This window comes from Oncorhynchus gorbuscha, unplaced genomic scaffold (genome assembly GCF_021184085.1).
Source record: "Oncorhynchus gorbuscha isolate QuinsamMale2020 ecotype Even-year unplaced genomic scaffold, OgorEven_v1.0 Un_scaffold_1846, whole genome shotgun sequence".
NCBI lineage: Eukaryota > Metazoa > Chordata > Actinopteri > Salmoniformes > Salmonidae > Oncorhynchus > Oncorhynchus gorbuscha.
Window position 1 is genome coordinate 15291 of NW_025746513.1, and position 10224 is coordinate 25514.

At 40.7% G+C, this 10224-nt stretch overlaps 1 protein-coding gene across 1 annotated transcript; it reads left to right on the forward strand.

Annotated features, from left to right (window-relative positions):
- The first annotated feature begins 4492 nt into the window (after positions 1-4492).
- LOC124024421 (metalloproteinase inhibitor 2-like) lies at positions 4493-8634 on the forward strand. Its single transcript, XM_046338318.1, has 5 exons — positions 4493-4732; positions 6592-6662; positions 7407-7509; positions 8079-8203; positions 8350-8634. Exons 1-5 carry the CDS (start codon positions 4603-4605, stop codon positions 8521-8523), a joined length of 603 nt encoding a protein of 200 aa, XP_046194274.1. The 5' UTR covers positions 4493-4602; the 3' UTR covers positions 8524-8634.
- The last annotated feature ends 1590 nt before the right edge of the window (positions 8635-10224 follow it).

Consider the following 10224-nt stretch of genomic DNA (forward strand, 5'->3'; position numbering starts at 1 on the left):
CACTTACAGTTGATCAGACTGATACAGCATGTCAGATCACTAACGTTGAGGTGTAGGCTGCTACAACATTGTTACCAGCACTTTGTTTCCCCTGGCCAGATGGGACAGGGTGTATAGAGGCCTACAGTTGATCAGACTGATACAGCATGTCAGATCACTAACGTTGAGGTGTAGGCTGCTACAACATTTCTCTAAAGAGTTTTTTTCTTGTGTCTTTCGGGAGTGAGTTATTTTCTTTTTGCTAAAATAATACCTTATGAAAGTGGAATGCGCACTCTGCTTTCTATAGACTTGTGCCATGCCTAATCTGCGATTTCTGGGAATCTGATTGGACACAGAGGTGGCAGTGGCCATTTTTTGTCTCCTGATGGTAACCAGGTAACATTTTGGAACCGAGTTGTAGTAGGGACCTTAACTCCTTAATCTTGTGAAAATTGGCCTCTATGGATTGAGAAACATTTGTATTTTGCCAACAGAAGAACTATTAAAAGGATATGCAAGACATGGTAGCAATTGGAAAGGAACGCCATAGGTGAGGACAAAACAGTTCACCTGACACAAGACTGAATCCAAACATTACACTGTTGAATGTATGTGCATTTGTCATTTACTGCACTATTTACAGCATTTGACATTTACTGCACTATTTACAGCATTTGACATTTACTGCACTATTTACAGCATTTGACATTTACTGCACTATTTACAGCATTTGTCAATAACGGAATCTGAAAATACTCTGTAAACGTTCAGTAACATAAATAAGAATATTCATTCACATTTTGGATTAGGTGCAAGATAAGAAAGAACGATTACAAGGGTTTGAGTGAGAGGTCCCACTGGTGTCTCCAAGTGGCAACACAACTCTCCAAACTGTAGACCGTTCCTAAATCATTTTAATGCTCTAATTATGACTCAAGAAAAGAGCCTTAAACTATAAGGCGCTTTTTTGAGCGCTCCTAACTTACCATTGAGGAACTGAATCAAGCATACTTGTGGTTTCCAATCCAAAAACATTCCATTATAAATCGCAATCTGGGTAGGTGGGTGGGCATCATTTGAAAGGTATTCTATTGTCAACAAGGCATTGTTAGCCCAGCTAGCACATAACGTTCTGAGAACCATTTCTTTCTTAGAGCTATAAATATTAAAATATTGATAATGTATTTGACAGACATGCATGCAGATAGAAAGATGTAAAGGAACGTTGGTGGGTGCACAGTGCACTGTTCGGATGCTGGGTTCCCCTAAATTAAATGTATTTTTTGGCAAAATTATATAATTACTCCTGTCTAAATAAAATAATTGAAAATACTTCACCAGCGACCATGACTTAACCATAGAGTATCATTAGCTTCTTTAAAAAAAGCTCTGTATTGTTTCAAATTACAAGTGTGTAGGCCAGGCCTATTTTATTGGGAAGCCGAAATTGTGTTACCACGTGTGGCAATAGAAATACTTGATTATTGAGTTGTGGCTGTCAGTGAAAAGCAACTAAAATATGTGTGAAGATAACGTGTTTTGAGTATAATTTAAAATATTGAGATGGAGAAGGGGAGGGGTGTGTGGCGAGGATACGGCGCGTTTCAGTCCAGAATGCATGCACTCAGCTCTCTAGAATGTGCTCAGCTCTCCCAACAATTCTTTCACATTCATTGTTTCATTGTGTAAATTGTTTGCTCTTTGTTAATTTTCATAAATTCCCCATTACATATGTACCAGTAGGCCTAGTAATTGTACTGTTAATACCCATCGTTTGGTTACATAGATTTCTGTTAATGCAGGCATTAATTACATTCATTTACCGTTCTCACTTTCCGAGTGGAAACATTATTTGCAGAGTTCAACCTGCTACACTTTATTTCATAACCATAATTTACGAGTTTTGTCATTTTCCCATTAACCTTTGTTTGGAGTTCCCGATGTGTGCAATGAGCATGTGTCTGGTTTCTCTCTCCTGATCATGTGGATTGAGCGCGCACCTGAGCGTGCATAAAGCCACTCGAACTGACCTGCTGTGGGCAAATGTAGGAAAGTGCCCATTAGGGGATATCGGATTTCTGATTGTCTTAACTCATCACGTCCACCACTAATAAACTGAGCTTCTCAGTATTTGTTTCTTCACCTCACACAGTAGACCTGAGTCAATGAAATCTGTTTTTTTAACATCCATTACAAATAAGAATTGTTCCTCACAGTGTTTGAAAAATCTTTCCAACACCCGATAATCACCAAGCCTCGATGTGAAAATATCATGATCTGATGATCCAGCCATGGATGATCCCATATATCCAGTGGAAACGACATTTTTAAAAAGCTGTCTGATACTTTGAAGGCCCAGAATATGCCTACTCTAGTTGATACAATGTTGCAAGTTCACTAGCAACAGCTTCAGCCCAGACCCAGTCGATTGATTTGGTAGCCTACAATGTTGCACTTCACCAACGATGGCTCAAGTCAAGACAGATAGAAAGGGGGGCAGATAGGCAGAGAAGATAGATTCATGTGATTGAAAGAACCTGCATTTTCATCAGGATATTTCCTTCTGTTTTTATTTGTTGGGTTTAGGACTATGTATGTTACTTAGTTGAAGATGGGAGTTACTCTATAGGCCTCATTCTGCATTGGCCAAAAGGCTATCTCTGAGTTCCATGCGTTAATTTAGCCACCAATGAATGGATCACGGTGTATCAATGTGTCCATATGGCAGAGGCTAGTACTCTTGCATTAGGTGAATTTCAATTCTGATTTTTATGATGAACCAAGTAAAAAAAACATTTAGAAAAACAAAAAGGTTATTATTGAAATGAAACTGTTCCACGAAATGCTGTTATGAAAATAATCAACTGGTCGGCAGATCGGTAGTAATAGTAGGATAAGTTGTAAGCTTCCCCAAAATTGAAACTCACGAGCGGCCTATGGTCTTTACTCTTATACCCATTGAAAATGCGTGCCTGCATATAGAAATCAAATGCCCTTCCAACTGATTCCTTCTAGCACTGGCCCTGCCACAACTTTATGGGAATGGTGCAGGATACCCAGCAAGCACATAACGTTCTGAGAACCATATGTTTCTTAGGTGGGAATTTCAGTACTTCCGCATAATGTTTCCTACGGTTTTGCTCATGGTTCTATGTAAAGTAATGTTCTCAAAATTTCCAGGGAACATTAAGAAACAACGTTCTTCTGTGGGAATTGCAGTACTTCAACATAACATTTTCTACAGGTTTCCTTGTGGTTCTTTATAAAGTCATGTTCTCAGCACATTAAGAAAACGTTCTATAAAAAATACAAGAAAACATTGGTAATGCTCAAAGAACGTTCTAAAAATGTTATTTAAAAACATATACATTCTGTTCTCAGCGTTAACAAAACTTAATCTATCCTGTGTGTGTGTTTAGGTGTGTTTCCCGTACCACACCTGATCTTAATGAGTGCTTTTTTCCTTTGAAATGGGGTCTGTTTGAATGGACTAAAATGAACAGCTACGTATGAGTTAAAGATACATGGCATGCTAGCTCCATCCTGGTGGTGCAGTGGACAGCTGGAGCGGAGTTAGAGCGTTCTTAAATCTGACTGAAGCGCAGAGCAAGTTGCCCAAAGGCTGGAGCATCGGCCTTCTTTCAAATGGCACTTCAGACAAACAGATAGCAATTTTGGTGCACACAGAATGGAGTCTTGAGTACATTCAAGTGTGTGTTCCATGGCAAATCTTCTGTTCAGGACAACCCAGGGCATAATGCATGTCACACTAGTAACTGTGGATTAAACATAGAGCTCATGAACGTTGACACTGTAAATGACATGAGTTTTCAAATATGGAAATGTGAAGTGCACATTCGGATTCAAGGTATGTGGTTTGCTTGTATGACATCAAAGCAGTATTTATTATGATCCTCAAGGTCTCATCTTTCCGAACACATTGACTCCTCTCGATTTAAAGCATTTCCCTCACTCATACAATAACAAATGTGCAAAAGTAGCCCAATAGTATGGGGCATCTTCTTGTTGTGCACGGTGCTCAGGAGCATGCTAGTTTTCTGTTCTTCCTGATAATGAATTGCACCCACCTGGTGTCCCTGGTCAAAACCAGTCCCTGATTAAAGGGGAACAATTAAAAAATGCAGTGGCGCTGGATTCACGTCGAGGTCCAGAGTTGAGTTTGAGGGGCTGAGGGCAAGTGAACTGAACTGAGCAGTAGGGCAAGTTGAGCCTGCTTTAAAGTTGCCCCAGGTGTTTAAGAAAAGGTATTCAAACAGGCATATCCTAAAATAGATATTTCTGGTTCATCACCATTGTTTAGGCGAAAGACAGATAATTTATGGCAACCGGGGAAATTGACAACCTTAAAGGTTGTCCCTTTAAGGAGGGCATTTGTTTCCAATGGAGTTGCTATGGTTCTGGATTAATATAATTCTCAGCCTACCACTGGCTGTGGGAGGAGCTCACAGCTTGCAATAAAAAGGGCTGATTACATCGAATGAAAACAGAGTTCTACGTGTTAGTCTGTCTGGGAACATGTTCTAGTGTAGTTTACAATACAACTGTTCTTTAGCTCCTGGAGGAAACATTTTATTTTACGCTATAGATATATTTTCCAAAATGACTGTGTCTCTAAGCAGTTGTTTCATCACTCTGGTCGTTTTGTTCCTTTGGCAGATCGAAGACATTGCAGAAGCTTGCAGATGCGCTCCTGTGCATCTTCAACAGGCTTTTTGCAACGCAGACGTCGGTATGGACATTTTTGCAATATTTCTGACTTCTCGGGTTCTCAACTCCGGTCCTAGAGTTGCTCAAACGGTACAATTTTATTGTAGCCCTGGACAATAACACATGATTCAACAATCATCAGGCCCTCAATGAGTTGAATCAGGTGTTTTTGTCCGGGGATATTTTATTTTATTTTTTTATTTTACCTTTATTTAACCAGGCAAGTCAGTTAAGAACAAATTCATATTTTCAATGACGGCCTAGGAACAGTGGGTTAACTGCCTGTTCAGGGACAGAACGACAGATTTGTACCTTGTCAGCTCGGGGGTTTGAACCTACAACCTTCCGGTTACTAGTCCAACGCTCTAACCACTAGGCTACCCTGCCGCCCCTGTTTGGTATACTCGAGGGCTGGAGTTGGCGAACATTGGGCTACTACACTATCAATGCGCAACATGCGAACGATTTAAAGGTTCTGTGGCTATAATAATTACCATGACATGAACATGATCATTGTATTTACATAAGTATGCAATGGTAAGATGGGCTACAGCCAAGGCTCTCAACCCTCTTCCTGGAGAGCTGCCATCCTGTAGGTTTCTGATCCCACCCTAATTTGCACACCTGATTCTAATAATTAGCCAGTTGATGAACTGAATCAGGTTTGTTACTACTGGGTTTGGATTGAAAACCTGCAGAAGGGTAGCTCTCCAGGAACCGGGTTAGAGAGCCCTGGATGTAGCACTGGCCGAGACTCCTGCTACACCAAGTGTTATATTTGCCTCTAGGCCTACACATTATGCCTACAGTTGAATGCTAAATTATATACACCAAACAAGTTAATACTCTTTCTACATTTAACCCAAGGCACTCAGTTGTAGTGTAGACTTATTTATATCGACTAGTGGTAGGCTACAGATGCCGTGATTTATTTGAGCCAGTTTCACACCAGGAACATAGTCCTGCAGCAATGTGTATTGTTATGTGGAGTAATAAATATTTTTCATTTGTGCAAATCAAGTCTGGCATTTAAGTGAACTTTTTAGGTGGCTTTTTAAACCTTGAATACACATGTTTGCAGTTCATGCAATGGGATGATTAAATTCAGATTTGGCCACTGTATATCACTTACATTGGACAGTTAATTTCTTTCATGTGCTCCTTAAAAGGAATGTTTTCAACCTGAATTGTACTTGAATTAAGGGCACATTTTATCTGCACAGCTGTGGTGCCATCTTGAGGTCTGAAACATCTGCCAAATGTGGCTTTTGTAGTGTAACGTCCCTTAACTGGTACAGCTGTTAGTAAAAACCTTTTCTACTGTAGTTTCATTAGATCAGGATGTCTGCAAAACCAACTGTAATTCCAGTGATAAAAGCAACACGTACATCTGGTGTACTGGTCCTAATGATAGACAGCTGTGGAATAGAGGGAACTAAACCTTACAGGAGTAGTTCATCCATTTGGCAAGGATGAATCGTTTGAATATCTTCTGAATCAGACTGAAGTGAAGAGGTTGTCGCTGTCAGCACCTTCTACCCAGACAGGTGGGTGGAGGTGGAGCTGGTGTCATAAGGTCTGTGCCTCAGTCTTCCTACCAGCACCTGAACATCTGCAGACCAGGTGGGGTGTAGTTAAACTAGGCGTGTTGAATTAAAGGCAGACTACTAGAGCTAGGAATCTAGGACCTGGAGGTATAATGGACTTGTCTGTTGAGCCCAAACAGGGTGAACTTATGCACAACATTTTTAAGAATGTAATATCTTGTCTGTGACGTGTTCTGTTGTCTTAGATCTCATAACGCCCTTAAACCATCAGTGTCTAACTGACCATTGAAAGGAAAATGGGGCTTGTCAGTTAAACCACGTTTCTCTCTTCCAGTGATCAGGGCAAAGGTGGTTGGTGTGGGAGTTGTGTCTGGTAACACCAAGTATGACATCCAACAGATCAAGGTATGATTCGCCTTTTTATTAAGTGGTTGTTCCTTCCTGCACTGACACATTGAAGCCCCCTGAACCCCAGTCTGATAGATGGCCCCAGTTCTCTCCTTTCCCCTTCAGTGTTTGTAGATCTGGGTTGGCATAAACAGTGCAGTTGTGGAGCTTCCACCATATAAAAAGGAACTTCAGTAGAAATGCCTCTTGCTGGAAAGCACATTATTCAGTTGCTGTTCCTACCAGTCCTAGACTATGGTGACATCATGCACTGCACTTTATTACTGGTGATTGGGGGAGTTTGGTACTCATCCCTGCATTCTCTACCAGGAAGTTGGCTGGCCCTTTGTTACTTTTACTAACTCTCACTGTACCTAACATTATTACTGACCTTTAGACATTATAGTTAGTCTCTCAGAGCAGGGATGTTTAACTCTGGATATTCCATTGGGCTCTCCTGAGTTGGATGAATCTGCTTGAAATACTTTTGCGGAACGATCTTTAATGTTTTAAATGTGACTTGTAGTTGCCTTTTGGGCGACTGAGAATTGTTTTTGACTTTTCTGCTTACCTTGGTCTCTGTATGACACCCTGATAAAAATGAAGGTTAGATTAAGCAATATTTTTTGATCTGCAAACATCCGGATGGGGTATAGGGAGGGAATTAGGAAAGACTTAGTGCCTGAGAGCTGTAGTCAGTTAGGTTAAACTGTGTATTTAGATGTTTGACAGATCCTTCGTTCTCTCCTTGTGATTGGCTAGATGTTCAAAGGTCCTGACCGGGTTATCCGCGCCATCTTCACTTCATCCTCCTCAGCCTCGTGTGGTGTGACCCTGGAAATCAACAAGGAGTATTTCTTCACAGGTGTGGTTCTCACTGTTACCCAAGTTCATTGTTATCACTGGTTAACCTGCTCAACCTATGCTTGCAGCATCATGGCCTATTCTGAACTATTGACTTAATCTTGTACAAGTCAAGCGCTTCAGAAAAAATACTTCTTTAAGTTAAAGTTTATTTAACTAGGCAAGTCAGTTAAACATTCTTGTTTGCAATGACGGCCAAACCCTGACAACGCTGGGCCACTTGTGTGCCGCCCTATGGGACTCACAATCACGGCCGGATGTGGTACAGCCTGGCACTTCCAGTTACACTTTATAATACCAAATGTTAAGAATTTAAATGTTTAATGCTTATACATGTTTACTAACGAATGCTTCACTTATTTATTATGCTAAATTCTAGTGTTCCAGGCTGCATCAATATGTCTTCCTGCTCCAGGGTAAAGTTACCCCAGGGACAGATCTAGGATCTGTTTCAGCCTCCCCCAATTCTAATCTTAACCATTTGGGAAAGAAGGGGAACTTATTAAATATCAGCATCTGGGGGTTAACTTTTACCCCACAAGTTGTTAACACACTCTCTTCTGTCTTCAGGCAGCATAAATACTGATGGCAGGATGCATATAGGCATGTGTAACTTTATTCGGTACTGGGATGACTTGAATGGCACACAGAAGAAGAGCTTGACTCAACGCTACCGAACCGGCTGCTCTTGCACGGTGTGTGACAGGAATTATAGTAAAATTACTTTACACCAGTTGTTCAATTTTTACTTTGTCACATTGGCTGAACACAAGAGCTATAGTATTGGGGTAATGATCAGTTGGTGATCTGGGTCTTTCTCTCTCCCTGCTCTGAGCTATAGATCATCCGCTGCTCTTCCCTCCCCTGTCCCGTCAGCGCCCCAGATGAGTGCCTTTGGACAGACTGGTTGTTGAACGATGGCCAAAGCGGACCCCAGGCCAAGTACTCTGCCTGTCTCATGAGTTTTGATGGGTCCTGTTACTGGTCCAGGGATATGGATCCATCCAAGAAGTAGTTCCTGGATATTGACATCTCCATAATAATTCTACAGGCCTTCCGCTCAGTGGCTAAATATGCCTGCAATTTAAAAGCTGGTCACTTGTGCAATAAAAATATACTACTCAAATATAGTGCTCCAAGTATTAATTTATTGTCATTCATCAGTTTAAGCTGGAACCAAAGGTGTTATTGAAACTAAAAAGTGTCTGTGTTTCTGACTAGAACATTGTTCCTGAAATACCATCCTAAAGCCTGGGTTGTGTTCAGCTGGACACTATATTGTAGAATAAATGTTTTTTACATGGTCTTCCTTGACAAAGAAATGCAGGTGTGGTTCCCTTCTGCACGTTGAATGCATTGTAATGTAATTGCTGAGAACACTCACACAGTTTTCACAACCTTGGTTCTTAAGTTGTCACTAGGTTTGTTCTTAAATTTTTCAATATTTTCTCAGACTCACTACCCACTGGGCAATGTATTCAACACTTGTTGCATCAAAGTGAAACTAATTTTGGATTAGAGTAGTTCAATCCTTTATTTGATATCTAGACAGTGAACTGACATCTGTGCTGAGTGGGTAGACTATGAATAACCATTCAGAATATTTTTTGTAATGTATTTAACTAGGTGCACCAGTAAGAACACATACTTAATTGCAATGACTGTGTAACCTGGACAACGCTGGGCCATCAAATCGGGGTCTGTAGTGACTCCTCGAGCACAGATGTCGTGCCTTTAGACCGCTGTGCCACCCGAGAGCCCCCAATGCATATTCGCCTCCTTTTCAGCACCAATTGGTAATATGCAGATACTCAATTGTGTATTTATAATTTCTAATAGGAAACTGGTTTAGACTTGGTGAAATGAATACTGTTCCGGATTGACTGACCATGTCTTTAAAGTAATGGACTATCATTTCTCTTCAGCTGTTCTTGCATTAATATGGACTCTTTTACCAAATGTTCTGTATACCACCCCTACCTTGTCACAACTGATTGGCTCAAACTCATTGACATTCCACATTAATTTAAGGCACACCTGTTAATTGAAATATATCATGAAGCTGGTTGAGAGAAAGCAAAGCTGTCATCAAGGCAAAGGGTGGCTACTTTGAAGAATCTCATAAAATATATTTGTTTAATGCTTTTTTTAAATTTTGGTTACATGATTCCATATTTGCTATTTCATAGTTTGTTTTCTCAAATATTCTACAATGTAGAAAATAGTAAAAATAAAGAAACCCTGGAATTAGTAAGTGTCAACTTTTGACTGGTACTGTACATCTGTCCAATTGAAAGATGGCCAGCTATATGTTAAGTCAAAATTGTCCAAACCGAAACTGCAACAATTGACACCATAAAGATAGATATAGATATATGCTGAGTATACCCAACATTAGGAACACCGTCCTAATTTTGATTTCCACCCCCCTGTTGCCCTCAGAACAGCCTAAATTCATGTGGGCATGGACTCTACTAGGCGTCAAAAGCGTTCCACAGGGATGCTGGCCCATGTTTACTCCAATGCTTCCCACAGTTGTGTCAAGTTGGCTGGGTGTCTTGGGTGGTGGACCATTCTTGATGCACACGGGAAACTGTTGAGCATTAAAAACCCAGGAGTGTTGCAGTTCTTGACACAAACCGGTGCGCCTGGCACCCACTACCATACCCAGTGGAGAGTATTGAGATGCATAGACAGCAGGGAGGGTTCCAACCCT